Source organism: Rhea pennata, chromosome 3 (genome assembly GCF_028389875.1).
Source record: "Rhea pennata isolate bPtePen1 chromosome 3, bPtePen1.pri, whole genome shotgun sequence".
Taxonomy (NCBI): Eukaryota; Metazoa; Chordata; class Aves; order Rheiformes; family Rheidae; genus Rhea; species Rhea pennata.
Window position 1 is genome coordinate 84,403,997 of NC_084665.1, and position 20,097 is coordinate 84,424,093.

Genomic DNA, 20,097 nt, shown 5'->3' on the forward strand with positions numbered 1-20,097 from the left:
ATTTTACTATTCTGAAAATATTAGCAAATATCGAGCTTCTAAGCCTTGTTTGTATTAAGTGTGCTCTATTTTAATGGAAACCTTGCGTTTTACTTTCTGTGATGATGGACAAATTTTAGGTGTTTGGTTCTGGAGAACAAAGCGTGTTTTTTATATATATATATATATAATGTGTGTGTTTACACAAACACAGGCACACACGCACATTCTGCCGTACATGTTGGTGTTGAACGGTACTTGCAAGTTCATAGCAGTGATATCTGTTATGGAGAGCTGTGGTGTTGAGATCGTAGGGCAGATGCTGTATTTCTAAGACCTATGTGACAAGGCAGTAGGCTGAGAGAAATCTTTGAAGCTGGGGACCAGACTTCCGTTGGGGAATAGATGGGGAGATTTCTAAGTTTCATACAAAGGATACAGAGATTTCTGTAAGCGTACTATCGAAGGGGTAGCAGCAGTGGTTGGTGGAGGCTTCGTTCTTAATTAACTAGACTTGAATGTGAAGGAGAGGGGAGGAAGAGAACATCAGTGACTAAAATCCATTTGTTGGATGCGAACCCAAGCACACACACACAACAGGTTTTTGTTTTCAGGCCTTTTGACAAGTTTAGGAGCACTCAAGGCCTAACAAATATAAGACTTCATTCTCCAGATTACTGAGTTGGCAGCAGGTTTCATTGACATTTATTGGAGAAGAATTGAGGTGTGTGTGTGTGCAAATGCGGGTGTACATATGGAAGTTTTGTGCTTGCCTTGAACCACCTCCTGCCGCTGGGGAACGAATAGGATAAAGCTTCATCAGTATATCATTTTTTTCCCAAATAATCCTTTTAAAAATAACTTGAAGATTCTGTTTCCTTTCTGTTTTTTATTTTTATCCTTAACCTCGTATAAATAAGACAATATGACAGTGAATAGCTTTTTAAAAGAATATTTTGCTTAGTTGGGCAGATAGGCAAAGCAAAGTTTAGACATTTTGTATTTTGTTAATGCTGCAGTTTGAACAGCTTTGTGACTGAGTGTGAGCTGTGACTTTTGTATTGATTTTGTGAGTATGTGTGCATGTGAGAGAGAGAACCTTCTGTGGGGCTTGAGAGATCAGCTGACTTTGTATTTGAGTTAGTTAATAAGACTGCCCCAGGCATACTTGCACTAATGCATGATTGTTATGAAAGTATCTATAATCAATTTGTTAAGAATACTTTAACTGTGAAATATTCAAACAACTTGTACGTGTGTAACAGTAATCTAACCCAGGTGCATGACTACAAGTATACAGCTTGTTTTGTTATTTAGCAATGCAGAGAAAATATACTGAGATTATGAATGTGTGTGACGTGTTAAATTCTTCCTTAGGGTATTTACTACATCTAGGGGAAAGTGTAACAATTTTCATTGGCTTTTCAATGGTGTTTCTCACTTGCTAAATATTTCTGACACAAGAGTGCTCTTTCTGCTTTCATAGGTTGCATTAATAACGTTGATCTTGATCCCTGTATGGTGTATACAATTCTTTTTCACAGATGGGAAATTCTTTGGTCTGAGGCACCTACAAAGGTGAACAGTCCACAGGCTCGGCAGTTCACACCTTGTATCAAACAGATAAATTTTCCCACAAACTTAATTCGCTTGGAAGTCAACAGTTCTCTTCTGGACTATTACACCGAATTAGATGCAGTAGTACTACACGGTGTGAAAGAGAGACCTATGCTTTCACTTAAGACTTCAATGATTGATATGAATGATATTGATGAGGATGAAGATGATGAGAAGTATGGCTGTGGAATGGACGCTCTTAATAAACAGTTCAACGCTGTTACCCTCAGGGAGTGGCCAACTAATGGATATTTTGATAAACTGCCTTATGAGGTAAGAAGGAAATATTTGTACTGAATGTAGTTATCTTAAGCATTAAGAGTGCAAAAATAGTGTACAAGGTACTACTGATCAGCTTTTTTCCCCCAGTGTTAGAGTTCCTTGCACTCTTTTGTGGGTCTCCTACAATTATTGTAGATTTATGTCTGACTTCTAACAACATCTCAATCTGTTTACTTCCACGGATGGATATTAACAAGTCAGTTGGCTGTTATTTGCATAGTTATTGCAGTTCTGTTTCTCAGTAACCTATCCACTAAAACAGCATTTTTTTTATGTTAGTTACTCTAGCCTCTAATTTCTAGCTCTTGAACTTAGAATTTTCTTGCAGTTTTCTGGTGATGCAGGCGCTAGTAGTTTGTATTCCTCGTACATAACAAAGAAGAAAGATGTACAAAAGAGATGGAAAAGGACGGGATCAAAATTTGGAAGTGATAATAAGCTAAATGTTTCTTTTTCTGTTACCTCACTTATAAAAATCCTAGAACTGTGTTCTTGAAAGTGCCTTGTCATTTTCACATTATTAGCTTATTATGAAATAAACTTCTGTCTGGCTAAGTTTTGAATCCCAATGCAAATGAAAAGTGCTGTAGCTCTGCTCTCTGGACTTGTGTTCGCTGTCCTGTTTTGGTGCACTTGTGCTAATCATGGAACAAAAAAATAGCAGAAAAAAGTTGTGATCCTGTGCCTGTATGGGAGTTGCAAGTATGTTTAAAGTTGCACAGAATCACAGAATGGTTGAAGTTGGAAGTCAATGTAAATAAGTATTATCTTTCTTGTAGTTTTTAGTATAGAGATTGATTGAGCATGACTGCTGAATATTGTGTGCAGACCTTGAAATTCATAGTGGAGTGTAACCATTTGTGGAGGCTGATACCAGCCTGCATTAAGTATAGTCAGATGAACAATTTAGAGACCACTTGATGCATCATCTTCTCCTCTCTTGAAATAAACTGGGTTTGCACAGAGTGGAGAGAAGCCTTTATTTGCCAGTCTGAGCTCTGAATTTAGGTTGAGACAGATTTCCTACTCTTTAGGCTAGTACAATCTGTCAAAAGAAGCAGGTGTTTCTTTCCTGTAGTAGTACATCAGGTGCTCAGATTGCTTTTGGCTTGAAGTAGATCGGCTTTTGAGACTGCGGGGAGAATAATGAGAGATGGTGTCCTTGGTTGCAGGGAACTTACAGAAACATGTGATCTCATTAGCGTTTTGTTTTTTTTTTTTTTTTCACATTTTATTGTGTTTTTATCATGGCCACTTGTCTCTAAATACCCTAATTCTGTACCAGGCAGTGTTGGGCGCTGCTGTGCTCTAGTTACTGGCAAAAGAAATTTGTTGCACTTTTTTAGAGGAAATGAGAATGGAGAATATAAATACATTGGAGAAAGACGGTGAGAGCTATCTTCTTTTTATATTTTTTTCAGGTCTTTGAAGGTCTTCGTTTTCACTCAAACTATTATGTGAAGTAATATGTTGTTATGTTAGATCCCTGTTGAGTATATGTTGGATCTTATCCCTATTGAGTCCGGAAAATCTTAGCATGTGCAATTGTTTGAAAGTTTGTTCTTATTCAGCCATTTTAAGAAAATGCCTCTAGTGAAAACCTGACTTAAATCTAGGAAGCTTAATTTGGAAGGGCTAGATATATTGATCTGTAGTATGGTAGATTACTGGGTAGTTTACTTTAATAATCTTATTGTTGTTTCACATAATTATACAGGTTATCAGGATTATCATTAAGGAAATATTTGTGTAGTGCTGTTACTCCTATGAACTTCTGTCTCTGTATTCTCTTCTGCGTTTTTGGGGTACTAGCCTCCTTTTTTCTTTTTTTAACATACTGGGTTTCATTAATGCACTTATAGGGTCTATCAGTACCAAACACTTTTTTTTTCTTTTTCTTTGATTTAAAGAAACTGAAAATATGGGTAGAATATTTGTCAGAAAACTACAAAGGACTCTTTCTGGACTGGTTTTGTGACAACAGAAATCCTAGTCTCCTGCTTTTCTGGTTCAGGTAGAAGGTTTGGGTTTCAGTTAGAATAACAGAAATGTTACTCTTTGTAGTATGACAATTTTTATAGCATCAGATATGAGAACAGTTTTTTATACTGTCTTCAAGACCAGTGCCAAATTATTCTGAGAAGTGCTGGAACTTTGTAATGATGAAATGCAGCATCCACTGACTCATTCCAATTCTAGTTATGATACACTATGTGAAAATTAGTATCTTCTTATATGTTCATCCTGACTGTAAATATGTGACTGTTTCATAGTCTTTACATAGTCTTCATATTCCTTGAGCTGCCTGTTTAAGACTAATTCATGCTACTGTCAGAATTTTCACAAAAGATACAGTCTGAATGGTCTTCTATAGTTGTCTTAAAATAGAAAACTATTCCTCTGGTCTTTCACCATTTTAAGTTTTCTGAAGCTTTTGTAGATGATGCTTTCATTATATCACTTTTTGGAATGGCATTAAGAATACCTTGGTGCAGTGTATTCAAAAAACATTAGAAGAGTCTAGTTTCCTCATGCCAACAAAAGAGAAAAATGGTCAACTCCTGGGGCACAGGATTCCTTAGAAGGAAGCGTGAAGTCTTGGATCAGCTAGGTGAGAGAATTTTTCTTCATGGCTCATGGGCTGTGTTAACCAATCCTTAGTAGCTGTGAAGCGTGCATACTATCATCTTATCTCTAGAATTATGTTAAATCTGAGGAAGGACTTTCTAGGAGACTCTTCATGTCCAAATAGTCTCCAACTGCCAGCTGCCATAGCAGGGTAGACTGAGCATGTGTAGAAGAACTCTCTAGCTTTAACCTTCCTGGAGTCATGATTTGTTTGTGCAGTCTGTCAGTAAGATCCTTTGTGTTCTGTGAATCAAGAAATGGCTTAAAGCCTTTGCAGCCTTTCATTGCTGAAAGGATCAGGATCCGGATCTGTACCCTGGTGGTATAAAAGCCCACTGCACCAAAGTGTTTTATGAGACTAGGAGAAAACAGAAAGACTTGACTGGTTGTGTTCTGTGAAGCAGTTGTGTGATCTGCTCTCTATACATTCATATGCAGAGTTGAGTGTGTATGTGTCTGCTGATGCAAGCTATCATCATGGAGCTGTGGAGTTTGTTTTCCTAAAATACACTGAGGCATGTAGGAGTAGGGGTACTAGGGAGTACCACTATTTACTTCCTGTCTTCCTTCTTTTTGTCCGCGTATCTCTTGTCCTTTAAGTGTTTCTATCAATTCTAATTATTTAGAGTGTAAGCTGTGGAACCCCTAGTTGCAGAATAATAATAATAAAAAAGGCAGTCTAGTATTCATTTGAATGTTTCTGAATTAGTGGTTTGTATATGCCAAAGTACTTTCATATTGGAAAAAATGAAGAATTAAAGGAGGAGGAAATTCCTAGAAAGTACAGGATTTCGGGGTTTGACTAGTTCCCAAGCATTGTTTCCTTGCCAAATCAAATTCTGTATCGTTGTAGTATAGTTGCAGAAAGTATGTTATTAGGTCTAAAAGATGATCGTTTACTATTATTCATGTTTCTTTAGAAAGCTGAAGAAACTTGTTGGAAAGTAAGAACCATTAGCAGACACACTATCGGTAGTTTTACTCCATGTATGGAAGGGTGTGGTGGAGATCTTGTCTCGGCTTATAAGCAAACTCTGATACAGTGAGGGAGACTTCTGTGTTTTTAAGCTATGTTTTTTAGTTTATGTGTGTGTCTGTGTATATATATTTTTTAAAAAAACTGTGGAATGTGCATTTTGTCCCTAGAAATGGGAGAAAGCACTTCTAATGATTACAACTTTTTGGTCTATCATACCCTAAAAAGGTAAAGGTAATTGGTGTAACGTTAGCTATACTCTGTTTTCCTCTTTTAAATTCCTGTGTAGTATTTTTCCAGTAACTGTTGGAAACAATAATGCTGCTTGCATAATTCTTCATAAATGCTGAGTAACAACAGTTGTTTGCAAGAAACTCTGTGTTATGAGATTAGTTTTCAAAGCAGATACTCAGTTCCCCAGCATTCTGGGAATCACCGTGAACACAGCATAGCACAATGCAGCACATCATGTCACATATTCATTATAGTATCAAATTGCACTTTATGCTAGGTTACACATACATAAAAAGCAGATTTCTGACAGACACCAGACTCCAGAGTAAGTGATTAATGGTTATTAGCCTGTAGATTTGGAACATGTTATCTTTGTTGAATCAAAGGCAAGAAAAAAGTATTTATATCTTAATGTCATAGTAGTGATATTTCATTATATATTTTTCATTCTAGGTGTTAGAGTAGTGTAATTTTAGTAAAAATAAAGAAGGATTATCTGTTCTCATTAAGATTCGTGTGGTGGAGATTTCATCTCAGGTGGAGAAGAATTGCAGCATTCTGTATATTGTGAAGTACTGATTGAAGTCATCAGTTAGTGTAAAAGGACACTGGTGAGGCATTTATAGTTTCATTCAGCATTATCTTCACTGCTCAAAAGTCAAAGCAACTTTTCTCCCATATAACAAAATTTGTGTTGCTTTGTTTTAGCAGACATATTATGCCACATTAATTGTAGGCATAAATTCAGCTAACTCTGCAGCCTTCACTGCTGGGCTGTTTGCTCTAGAAAACTTAATAAATAAGCATTTGAAAACCTCAGAGAGGGGAGGACATTCAGAAAGTAGTTATTTGGGTGGATTACGGCAAGTGGAATAGCTGACAGATTGCAAAATAGCCTGAAGTTGCCTTTCAGAACATTGAAAAATTCTTTCAAGTGAATTGATAGTATTAACAAAATAGGTATCTGTTTAGATATCTATTACTGGAATAGCAGACAACTGTGTTAAGCAACTTATATGCTAAGGCATGTGTGTGAGCAAGGCAAAAATCAAGATATTAATTTGAGATTATAGCTATATTAGCTCCCAGTTAGTTTGCTCTCCCTCAGATATCAAAAAAGCCAACAACCTAAATGTCAGTTGGGAGCAGGCTTTGATTTATATTGTATCATTAAATGCACTGCGTATATGCAGTTCATTACTGTTGCATTGAAATGTCCACTCTGATGCTCAACATGAAGCTGAGGTAAGAGTTCCAGATGCCTGTGCAGGAGGAGGTCTGTGCTGATATTTGTGGGATGAAAAAAGTGAGAAGACAGGGAAGGCTGAAGTCAAGCTTGAGAGAAGCTTGAGTATATGCACATACTGTATGCTTTGAATTTGAAGTTAGTTTTTTGTAAATGAAAAATCTGTACATGTGTAGTAGTATTTTTCATATTTGAATACTAAATCTGGAGCTGAGTAGGAAGTAAAGTCTCTCATTTTGCAGGAAACTGAACTGTTTTCTTGCTCCGTCTCTTCCAAAACTGACAGGAGGTAGGGATTAACTTTCCATGAAGTGGTACTTTGGAAGTACAATTTGTTTTGGATCTCTTGAAAAGCTTCATTTTGATTCAATGTTGCAAGTTTTAGTCTTATTTTTGACAATTTTGTCATGTGAATCCATGCAAGAAGTTAAAATGTTAAACATGATGATATTTTGAAAGAGTCACAGGACTATTTTTTTTTTTTAATTTACACTGATTCATTTCAGGGAGTTATTGTTTCCCACTCTACTTGAAGGTGCGTAGTCAGTTTTGATTATATCACTTGAGTGCAGGTGTTTATGGCTGTTAAAGGAAGTCCTAGTTAAGTCAACATTAATTTTTAGATTTCAATTATTCAAATGTATTTTTTCTCAGCCTCTAAGGGAGGCATTGTGGTGAGGTTTTTTTGTTATTTCATAAAGTGAGTGTTTGTATGGTGGTTTTTTGTTGATATTTGTTTTGGTTAATGTTCCTTTATAAAGGAAAATAAAGCATGTTAGGAGAATAGGATACTTACTCATTTCTGCATATGAGACAAGTCATTACAAAAATAGAGTGATGCTAGTGAGAAGAGCTGATAAGCCAGGGTAATTCAATTTGATTTTAAAAAATTTTGTATTTCAGATTTGACTCCGGCATAGAACGAAGATGCAGTGAAAGTATTACAGCAAGAAGGAAGTTACTTTACAAAAAAGATGATCTGTAAATGTTGAACTCTTTATCTAGTTCCATAGTCCAGCTTATGAGAGGATGTAAGATAGAACACAAAACCTTGATTTTCTTTTTTTTTTTTTTTAAGAGCAGGGAGCAGAAGAATAAATCTAGTGCAGTGCAAGAATTGGAGAAACTGGACCATAGCATGATTTTCATGTACTCTGCAAATGTACCACCAGCTAAAATCCAAATCCAGAGAAGAAAGGGATGCTGATTTAGTCTTCTGAGCAACAAATGTGCAGATGTTGTGAAGGGAAATATGTAAACATAGTATTTACATATATATCACTATTTAAATTAGCATGAGTAAAGAAACTTTTAATTTGAAATCTTCCTGTCACTTTCATATGTTGATCTGCTTTTCCTTTTTTATTTAATATGCTGTCAAATTGAGAAAGTGCAATTCTATTTAATAGTTGATCAATGATTTGAGAAGTTACTTTTAAGCAAAAGGATTTACTTTTCTTTGAAGTTGGAACATCTTTTATTATTCCTTTGCAGTTTTCCCCTAACATTTCAAGTGCTGTATGATCATATATGACTTTCTATTTTTGTATTTTAATATAGCTCATCCAGTTGATTTTGAGTCACCTTACGGTACCAGACCTGTGTAGACTAGCACAAACTTGTAAGCTACTATATCAACATTGCTGTGATCCTCTACAGTACATTCATCTCAGTTTACAACCTTACTGGGCAAGGATTAATGACACATCTTTGGAATACCTCCAGTCTCGCTGCACTCTCATCCAGTGGCTGAATTTATCTTGGACTGGAAACAGGGGAGCCATCTCTGTTTCTGGATTTAGCAGGTCAGTGCTAAATGTACAGAAGTATTTTGATGAGCTGTGTGTGTATAGTGGTTGCTCAGTAGTTTGTTGCTAAGACTCTGAATTCTAATAAGATGTAGAAGGCAAACTTTGATTTACTGTAAAGGATGTGATTTTTATAACGTAGGAAAAAAAACCCAGCTAAAACAGTAAGAGGTACTAGATGCAGCAGCAGCAGTCTGTTTTAATATATAGAATCTGCATGTGCCGAATTGCCTGCGCCTGAAAGGCTTCTTCCAGGCAGAGCAGTGTTTTACTTTCTTCCGAGATTCCAAAAGACTCCAGCTGGAACTACGCTACAGAAAATCCATCTTACAAAGAAAACATTTGGAGAGTTGTCCTGTGTATAGATGAGTCATCAATAGGACTATATTGGAATGGCTGCGTTAAGAAACTGATTACAGTGCATGCTTATAAGGCACAGGCCCTAAGTAATCACTGGAGTGCAATGTAGATGTAAATATTTTCATAAAAATGATTTAAAACATTAGTGCTGTTGGGAAGCAAGGGGGTTACATGTGCATCTTCACACTGAGATGAAAATATGACTATGCTGTAGGTCATTAAAACAGCAAATTCGCAGGGATTCTTCCCTGTATAACAACCATGTTCTCTGCTTGTTTAACTTCTCGTTTCTTGTTTCTTTGCTCATTTGAATTAGTTAAACAGCATCTATCAATGCATTTCATTTAAAGATTGGTACTTCAACTAGGAGCTAGATAATCAGCAGTGGCAGGTGAAAGCTGAACTTGACAGATAAGAAACAGAGATGTTTAATGTATCTTAAAAATGAGTTGTCTTAGATTTCCTTCATTTTCTGAATGAAAAGGTTAAAAAGTACTCAAATGTTTTTCTTTCCTTTGGTGCCCCCAGGGAAGTAAAGTAACTTGAAGAAATACTCTGTTAGGATGAGAATGCTTTTTCCCAGCCCCTCAGTATAATCAAGAGTGTTCTGCTCCTTTAGGTTTGGTGGAAAAAGGGGATAGATAAGACTTAGTTGAATGGGATACAAAAGTTTATCTAAAACTTGAATTTTTAGATACAGTGTGCTGAAAATAAATGTGAGCTTGAGTTTAAATTCAGCTCTGAAGTCATCAAGTTTAAGTCTTTAAATGAATGTCCAAGTTCAAAGGATTATAAACTTTGCAGTTCTTGCATTTCTGACTTCTAGTTAGTTGAAAACATCTTTATTGCTGATTATTGTTTTTTGACTTCACTACTGAATTAGTATCAGCAATTCTGGTCAACATTTCTAAAATAATAAATATTCATAGCTTTATTATTAATAATCTCTGAATAAAGATGGTCAGCTTATGTTCATTATAGTGAACAATATTTATAACAGCTTTGAAGGCGAGAAGGATGTGTTCTTAGACCTTGAGACAATTGTTAAATTGTGTGTATTTCTAGGGAAAAGTAATCCTTGGAAGAGGTACAAGCCATCCGGGAATGAGATGCAATTTTATCATTTTTGAAACAAAGATGTGAGCTGAATAATTTTTTAAGTGTGACTTCTACTCAGAATTTTCAATTTTGAATCTAAACCTGCCCTATGTGATTTGTGTTTTGAAAGTTTTCTTTTTCCTTATACAGAAGTGAGTTTGAAACTTTGTTCTGTAGAAGTGTCTTTTTTGTGTTTATAAAAGCAGGAAAAAAGGTAAAATTTCCAAACACACTGATGAAGAATGTCTAAAGAAGAAAAATTTGTGTTTGGGAAGTTTGCTGGTCTTCAGAAATGAAAATGTGCTTCACATTGGCTCTTTAAATATCTGTTAATGCAGGAGATGTGTGAGACTAACTCTTTCCTTTCAAAAGCGTTTATATAACTTTATCCAGGGAAATGACTTCCAAGTGAGAGATACTACTCAGAAGGAGAAATCTGTCAGATGTTTTATTTTTAATTTTCTCAGCTATCATTAAGATACCACTGTTAAGTGGATATTAGAACACCTGGGACATGGAATCCTGAAGCCCCACAGGTATTCCTTTTGGACTTCTAGACATTTCTCATCTAAACTGAGTTTTGAGTCTTAACCAAAACAGACTTTCCAAAGAATGGTGGTACTTTGACTTTCCTAGAAAACCTACTTTACACTTAAATTTTCTTTGGCATTTCCTTCTCAGAATATGAATATTGCAGAAGAGGTTGTCAGTTAGCTAGGCAGACTGCATTGCTAGTTTTGTCAGTTATCTGATGATACTGATTTACTAATAGAAGTTGATCAGATTTTACGATTGTAAGTGACTGTTGCAAAAAGAAGTATTTGGATGGGGCTGTCTGTATCCATATGTAAGAGTAATGAGCACATACCACTACATTTACTAGTGTAAAATCTCTTGCTGCCTACTGCTTGAATCTTTCTGAATCAATTTATTGGTTTCACTTTCCTCCTCTCTTTGACATCTCTTTAGTCTTGCTGATCTCTGTGCTTTCTGATCGTGGTTGGTATGCAGAGGAAATGTCTGATAAGGCAATGAGGCATTGCTATAGAGAACCAAGCTGTGCCTTTTATTTTGTATTTAGTTGGTGAAAAAGTCTTCTCATAACTTGAGACTGAGTTGAAAGTAGCTTAAATTGCTTGTTCTTCTACTTGTAGTTTATCAGCTTTGAGATAAGTTGCTGCATAAACAACCATGAAGAGCTTATCAAACTACTCATATGAATGTGCAGAGAATCCTGCGGAAGAGTTGTAACAGCACAAAGGACTCCATTACGTTCTTTAAAAAAGGCCTATCTATATTTGTTAATTTGAGAGGGGGGAAAAAAAGGTGTTTTATAAATACAAGTTGAAATAACTTCATAAACACTAGAAACTACTCCAGTATAAGAACAATAAAATTCTAAAACCAGAATACCTCATCCTTATAAGAAAGTGCATTTTGCATTCGACATCTACAGGGCCTGTTCTTAATCTTACATTTGTTTACTTTTTTCACTTTTGTCAGTATTTAGTGTTAGAATTGGCACTGTCTGATTCCAGACTGGTGAAGTTAATTTCATTCTTGCAGCTGTAATGTTTAGATTGTGATCTCTGCAAGTGGATGCTTGTTAAAATGCTACTCTTGCTTGAATTTTATTTTGGAGAACGTCTTTCCAAAATGCTTTTATCTGTAATTGGTTTCTTATGACATTTACCTTAAAAATTAACTTGATATAAATTTGTTTGCTCTGAAAGGTTCATAGAGACATGGTTTAAAGAAATAAATGAAAACATATATGTTCTTGGAAAAATGTATTAAAGTGGTAGATTTAAAAAAAAAATAAGAAATATGACTAAAGCAAATACTGTATTATCATGAGAAGACAGAATGCTTCAGGCATATGAACATCCTAAGGCAAAGCTGAGGGTATTTTTACTTATTGATAACATCTACTCCTTAGGGCTAAAAATGACTAACATAAATTTTTCATTTCAGCAGAAAATTTAAAAAGACTAAACTTTATAATTTAGATTGAACTACAAATATACTGAAAGGCGAAAAACAAGTAAAATGAGTATTTGAGCAGTCTCAAGTGTCTGGAAGGAAAAGTGACAGAGAATAAACAAAGATTGCATGGAAAGTGTTACATAAACAAAACTGTTCTCCTGGTATTAGAGGTCTGCTGAATTTCTTCATTCAGTGGAGTAACACTGTGGGAGGAACAGAAAAGTGAGGCAATTTGATTGGAGGTATACTAAATATCAGAATACTGAATAAATACTCTGAAGTTTAAAGAGCTAAAGAATGCTGGTGTTTTTAAAACTGTGTTGTGCATACAGATTTCCTTATATCACTAATAATGTTATTAAGCTTGTGTTTAAGCTGTTTTACTTTCAATATCTGAGTATTAGGATTTTTGTTTATCTCTAATATTTTGTAATAGGAAAACAAATTAAGAGAATTTCACTTTCTGGTCAGTGATGGAGTGTTTACATTTGGAGCATGTCAAAGAATATTTCTTTAACAATTTGGTTAAAATTTGAAGGCTTTGGTCACTGCTTGACAGAGGTGTGTTTTGACAGTGTTTAAGTCAGTGGACAAATTTTAAATAGAAACAATGAGTTTGCTATAAGTCAAAGTAGTACAAAGATTGGAGAAGTTACTGAAACATGCATCAAATGTTCAGTCACAGAAAATAGTAATGTAGTAACTTGAAAGTGATTCTCATTTTAAAAATCTTTTCAGCCTCTTGTTTTCCAATTTTAGTAAAACCTAGGAGTACTGTAACTGAAGGAAAGATTAGATAATAATATGTTTTTGCATGTTGTTTGTATTGAAATTTCTTGATCTGTATTCAGAAAATCAGAAGATCAGATACTTAGTCTCCCTACTTGCAAGTAATGTTGTCAGATGGGCTGACAAAAGTTTAATACATTGATAGAGTTGGGAAATAATGTTGCAACATTATAGCAACAATTAGACAAGCTTAGAAGAAGGGAAGGTCATTGCCTTTTAAAAACAAAACAGGTTTTACGAAGTCGTGCTCATGCACTTGTATTCACAAGCACTAAGGGAACTGATACGTGTGTGTGCACAAGAAATGTCCAGCATGCACACTCTGACCATCGAGGGCCACCTCTGAGACTTTGGAATTTACCCCGTCCTTTGTGTCCCAATTTGGGTGTCCTGGGTCTTGATGACCTGCTAATTTAGGTGCCACCAACACGTGCCATTCTTACAGCCCCTGTATTACCATTTGTTCCTTCTGGTGCTTCTGCACCTGCATGTTCCCATTTGTTTTCACTTCATGTCAATGTTAAAATTTTTGTTACAATTCTCTGTACTAGATACTGCTGCTGTTGTGTAATACAGCAGGCCTAAAAAGAAAAATACTGTGAATATAAAAATACCCAAATGTGACTTTAAGAAAACCATAGTAAAACATGATTCCACCAGTTAAGTCTTGTTTTAAATGGCATAAACTTAACTTACACCAATATTCCTTTTGTTGCTCTGATCTCTGTTTTAATAACTGATATATCATGTTATGATCCAGAGTTAACCAGGTGCTCAAACTTTTTTATGTGAACTTATCTCTCAGTGCAGAGACCCTGATCTCAGAAATGGGGTATCCCATGAATAGAAGCAACAGAAGCCCCACTGTGCAAATACACAGTCATCACAGCTCTAGAAACTAAACAGAACAGAAAACAACTCACTGACTGAAAGAAGGAAGAACAGACTAGTCTTTCAGTGTTGAGGGGAGAGGGAACAGAAGAGTGAATTAAGCTCAAAATTATATGGATCATTATGGATTGGGTTTATTCAGATATGTAAACCTTCCATGTGTAAGGTAAGCAGATTGTCTCCTTAATTACAAAGACCTGAAGAGAAAATACAATAGGCTGCAGGGATACCTTGGAGTGTTGCCTTGGAGTAGAAATGCAAGATTTAACTACAAAATTGGTTGGGATTATGAAGTCTTCTGCCAAGTCTCCATGATTAATATAGATAAAACTAGAGTAAGAAAGAGAAAATTTTAAGATCTTGGAAGTGAAATGAGGCAAAATAAAATCCAAGTGTTTTTTGACATTATTCTTGACTGGTTGCAGCCTATAGAAGAGGGAGAAGCTGGAGGGAGAGTGTAGTTACCTTGAAGCTGCTGAAACTTCTGTTTTCTTAAAGTATTGGTAAGTGTTCTAGGCAGGACACCCAGGAAGGACTAGGCAAATGAGGTAACCAGTACCTCTCAGGTATAGAGCTACTGTCCCTAATTTAGATGCTGGCATAAGTTAACAATACAAGGGGAAGCTCTAAAGAAACAATCCATCCACTTTTCTTGTATTCTCAAACACCAAAGATCGGTTGGTTGGTGTCAGTGGCTACAAAACGAGCTGGTGAACTTCTCATTGAATATAGATTTGATAAATTGCCATGACAAATGTGTTGGGATGATTGTATTGAAGGAGTGTAAAATTAAGTTGCTAAGTGTGTTTAGGAAGGGTAAATATATGAGGGAGAGCTGGGCTGTCACTTTTGGCATATGCTTAAGACAATGCTGAACACAATGAACCAGATTCAGTAGTTTTTAAACAGAACCTTACTTGATTGAAAACCTAGACTTCCTTGTTAGCATAATGCTCCCCACTTACTCAATATCCTACATTTTCCACTGGAAACTCTACAAGCAAGGATGACAGCCCAGTTGGAGAATCTTTTGGGGAGGTCTCACATAGCCAGTTCTGCCATGGAAAGTGCTGTCTCTTGTACTTTGATATTTTGGTTTTGGATCTTTTGTCTCATGGGATGTGCTTGCAATACGGAAATTAATTACAAGATTGGAAAATACAGTTGACTAATGACCCAGTGATTGTGAGTGATTTAGCGTCAGTATGAGCAAGTAGAAGAGTCTGAACTACTGATGTATATATTTTATGATCCAAAAGGACTAAATTATTTCCCAAAGCTGAGGAGGAAAAAAAAGAATTAAACATCAGTTTCTGAGAGGACAGAAGTAAGCAGCAAGTGGTGGAGAGTGATTCCTTCCACCCTACCCCATCTAGAATGAGGATGAGTTTAGGTAAAGGCCTGTTCTGCTGCCTAGCACAAAAAAAATGTATTATTAAAAAGAAATTATTAATAAAAGCAAAATTAAAGTGATGGAGGACTATGCACAAAGGAGAAACTATAAAAAGGGAGCTAGGCAGTCCTAGCTTTTGTTGTGGTTGTTTATTTTTAAATGGGCTGAGTTAAAACCATGTATCCAATGTCTGTTAAAACTCAGCCGTATGGAGGCAATGTCATGTTTGCTCTGAAAGCAGGAGAGCACATATACTACCTTGCCATGTGGCTTTGGAAATCTTTGTAGAAAGAAATGAGCAAAAACCTTTCATCTGAGCAGCCTATTAAATGGAAACAGGTGAATATCTTAATGACTCTGAGAACTCTGCACTTTTGGCTAATGTACTCTGCCCTGTTCTGGTTGGTGACTTCTTTAAATTTCTCCTCCTGGGTCTGTTCATTTCTTTACTTCATGCTTGTCAGTTCATTCTGCTACCATGCTGTGTCCCTTATTTCCCCTTCCCCCTTTCTCTCTATTTAATGTCTCCTAAATAACCTCTTCCCAAATGGGAGCAAAACTGTGAAGAATAAATGCAGTGCTCCTTGTTGCTATGTGTGCTCTGCCTGTGTGTTTTAAGTGTAGTGAATTTAAATAAAAAGTTATGAAGATGATAACTCTTTAGACTGGTGAGCTTGGAGTTCTTTTCCAATCTAGGGGTTTAACTGAATATTTCCCTGACCTGATGATATTAACTTTTAGTAACCCTAAAATGAGAAGAGTGTTTATGTATACCAGTACTTATAATGGCCAAGCTCTGTTAAATTATATGATAGTTAACCTGGCTTCCATTATTGTAATGGAATAGTTCATAAAATATTTATCTGTTAGCTAATTAAAAGCTGTAGGTATAATAAATGGCAACTGACATTGTTTTATGGACAATATCACTGCTCAGACCTGATAATAATTTGTTGATGAATGTGAATGTGTGAACGTGGTTCAGTATTGTTAAAGCACTCATTAAATTGATGATTACCAATTAGCCAATTCCTCTATGAATCTGTATGTCTCTACTAAGATTTACAGAGGATTTCTGTCCTGTTTCTCTGATTGTTGGTTTAAAACTAACACAACACTAATGTTCAGATACCCAATGTTAACTGTCATGAGTTCCACATTTCAGCTCTGGCTTTCCCATAAGAATGCTCATCAGTCTGACTTACAAGTGAATTCACTGTATCCAGTAGAAAAATGACAGATGGGTGTTTGGTGTCTGGTAAACTCTAGTTTTACGAGGTAAAACAGATTCTGAAAAGAGAGACTGTGTAGATTTATGCAAAAACAGTGGAAGAGGAGATGTGAAGGCAGTACTCAACTGAACCCACGTGACTGGGGCTGTGACTCTCTTTCATCTCAGAGCCTCTCTTTCTTTCTGTTACCATAGACTCATAGAGATGTGAGGTGTTAAGATCTGCTGACTGTCATCTAGTCCAGGCTTCTACTTGAAGTGTGACTGTCCCCAGCAATAGATGAGGTCAGTCATGGCTGTGTTTGAAAACCTCCAGGAATGGAGGTTCCATCCTAAAATCTCCAAGCCTCGCCCTGTTGTTTACGAGTCATATAATGGAAGTAACCCCTGAAGTGGGTGGGTAACATGCAGGACAGAAGGAGTAAAGAAAGGTGATGATGAATGGCAAGTATGACTTCACAGAATAGTTGGGGTTGGAAGGGACTTCAGGAGATCGTCTGGTCTGACTCCTCTGCTCAGGCAGAATCCTCTAGATCAGTTTGCCCAGGACCATGTCCAGTCATGCTTTGAGCATCTCCAAGGATGAAGACTCCACAACCTCTCTGGGCAAGTCCCTTTTCTGAGACTTGAGAGGGGAAAATAAGGAAAGGAGAAGGTTTGGAGAGTTGGATCTTGACAGACAGGGACTTCAAGTCCTCCATTACCATTTAGTGTCATTAAGGTATGCCTCCCTTTCTCTTTCCTAAATTTTAGCAAGAGCAAAATCTTGATAGGGCTAACATCTGTTTAACTGTAGGAATAGGAGCTTTTATGGAAGTGAAAGATTCATGTCTTTTTAGAATTTCTCGTGTATCATTTGAACCCAAGAAACAGTATTAACTTTGAGGTGAAAGTGTCAGAACCTGAAGCTGCTTTTCTTTTTGAAGGCTTTTGTAGGACAGTGGAACTGAAAATAGAACAGATGGGATTTTTTTCATGATAAACTAATTCATGTCCTCTCACAGATACCTCCATTATTCTAGGAAGTAATGGGGGGAACTGATTGCAGCCTGTGGATTAAGATCTTATTTTTTCTATTGGAGAAGTTTTTCAAATAGAATATAACAAAATCACTGAAAGTGTTTCTTTTTTCCTATTAAATATCAAACTTACAAAGCTACTGAGCTTTGAAGGTTATCTTTACAATGAAAAGGGCCATAAGTTTACATTTTTAATGTAAGTTTAGATTAGATGTAATAGAGCTTGAAGTTCTGACGCTAGATCTCTAGCAAAGTTATAATTTGTGTAGAGACCTTCACAGTTTCTACATACTTGGATATTCTATCTTCTAAGAGCTTAATTTAATTCAAATAAGTTCTATGAAACAGTTCCTCTTATGCATCTATGTTCTAAAACAACTATGAAGTGTTGATTTGACTTCATATTCAGATATTCAGTTAACTTCACGTTTGCAGAGTTTCCTCAGAGACAAAAAATATGAGCGTGTTGGAGGAGGATTGCAGGCCATTGTCAAAACTGGCTTTGGGGACCGTTTTCAAGTGTCGAATGTTCTCTGTTTCATATAGCTCAGAGTAAATGGCAAGAAGGAAGAATGTTTCAACTTTCTAAACCTAAAGTGAGAATTTCAAGGCTGATGTTAATTTAATTTGATCTTTTCCAGATTTGTAAAGATTTGATTCACAATTCATTTCCTCAGAGTGGTTATGGTCAATTTATTTTAACCTAATCATGTGTTCTGTTAATCAATTGAGATATAAGAGCTGCAGTCTGTAGATTTTTCATTGCTGGATGTACTTCCTATTTCACATGCTTCAAGTTTAGATAGTATTCAAAGATTCTCACTGGAAAGTTGATTTATTTTCCACATAATGTGCTTTTTACAGGTTCTTGAAAGTTTGTGGCTCTGAGCTAGTGCGCCTTGAGTTATCTTGTGGTCATTTCCTCAATGAAACATGTTTGGAGGTCATTACTGAACTGTGTCCAAATCTTCAGGAACTAAATCTTTCATCATGTGATAAGATACCACCTCAGGCTTTCAACCATATAGCCAAAGTGGGCAGCCTTAAGCGTCTCATTCTTTACCGAACGAAAGTGGAGGTAGGAACAATTGTTTTTAACCTTTGCAATAAACATTTTTAATCCTGGTGAAATTGTAATTATTAACCAAGAAGTGAATTAGAATTACATAGAGAGATTCAAAGGTGACTACCATAGGCTTTTTTTATTTTCAGGATAGTTTGTGTAGTTAAAATAAATGCATGTTTTATGAGTTGTATACAAGGTTAGAGACTTTGCACCAACAGTTTTTAGCACTGTAGTGGAATCAAAAATGTGAAAGCTTTTCTCTTTTAAAGCGCACTCCAGATACTGTATTTGGCAGTATAATTGGGAAATTATCATGTTTAGTAACTTGCTGTTAATTATCAACATTCTCTCTGGAGCAAGTTGCTGATTACTAGATTCCTACTGTCTTTGTGTATTAGCAGTATTTGAGACATGGAACAAACATTTTAATGTAATTTTTAAGAACAGTGTAAAAATGACTTTGCAGAATTATTCAACTATCCAAATCAAGATTATTATTTTTTGCAGAATATTTCTTATCTAAGATGAAATATTGTACATACTACATTCAGTAAGACTGTTGTAGTTTACTACATTTTACGAATATTGTATCCTAGTACATTCAGCTATTCAAATCGGAAGCAGTCCATTACTTTTCACTAGTTAACTTACTCCTGTAATACAGCCTTACTTTTGTGCTTATTGTGGAAACTCTCCTAGGAGTTGTGCTCCTCCTGTTGCAAATGCTACCACTCGTAGTGCCTAAATGAGCAAAGCATGACTGCAATTCAGATTCTAGGTTAAAAATGTGTTGGTGGAAATCTCAGCATAAACTTGTTTGCCCTGCATCATGGGTGTGGATGTGTCTTTTGCCTCCCTGAGTTTTCAGTGCTCAATGTATTTGCCCAAGTAACTTTGCGCAAAGGTTAAGATGTGTAGTAGTTTGATAGCACTAGAACTAGTCCTTTTCAGATAGGGTATATGTGAAGTTATTAAGATAGGAAAGCAAGAAGATGATAAAGATTTTAAACAAGAGTTTCCTTATGTTTATTGCTTCTGTTTATGCTTTGGCATGAAAAATTAGATTATGACACTGGATTGTGTGGGGTGTTAAACTGCAGTATAGTGGAAGAAATGAAGCTGAAAAAGTACACCATAGATCACTTCCAAGGTATCTGAGAGCGACCTGAAGTTACAACACACTTTTTGTTTATAAGCAGTTCACACCTAACACAGGGTACAAAGTTAACTGTGCTTTTGATATCCTTTTTTTTCAGTAAACCGTATGCACTTTTGTGTTGAAGATCTACCTGTCTCTAAAAGATTTAATACAAAATAATTGGATGAAAGGGTCACCTGCCTTGAATTGCTAGCATTTTCTGTGAGATATGCAGGCAGTTACCATTAAGCCAGTACCACTCAATAGCATGTTACTTTGCAGTAGTTTCTCTGTGCATCAAAAAATCTTGTATACATAGCAGGGTATATTTCCTTCAAAGAAGAAAAAAATATGAT

General features: G+C 35.9%; 1 protein-coding gene across 7 annotated transcripts in view; it reads left to right on the plus strand.

Annotated features, from left to right (window-relative positions):
* The window catches only part of FBXL4 (F-box and leucine rich repeat protein 4), a 60,424-nt gene that overhangs the window by 14,798 nt on the left and 25,529 nt on the right, over positions 1-20,097 (plus strand). For all 7 annotated transcript variants that reach the window (XR_009957992.1, XM_062572723.1, XM_062572724.1 and 4 more), the window contains 3 exons: positions 1,524-1,869; positions 8,523-8,767; positions 18,402-18,615. Coding sequence is in view for 6 of the 7 variants with exons in the window: in XM_062572723.1 (XP_062428707.1) it covers positions 1,524-1,869; positions 8,523-8,767; positions 18,402-18,615 (805 nt within the window). In the remaining variant the exon portion in view is untranslated. The remainder of the gene's footprint in view (positions 1-1,523; positions 1,870-8,522; positions 8,768-18,401; positions 18,616-20,097) is intronic.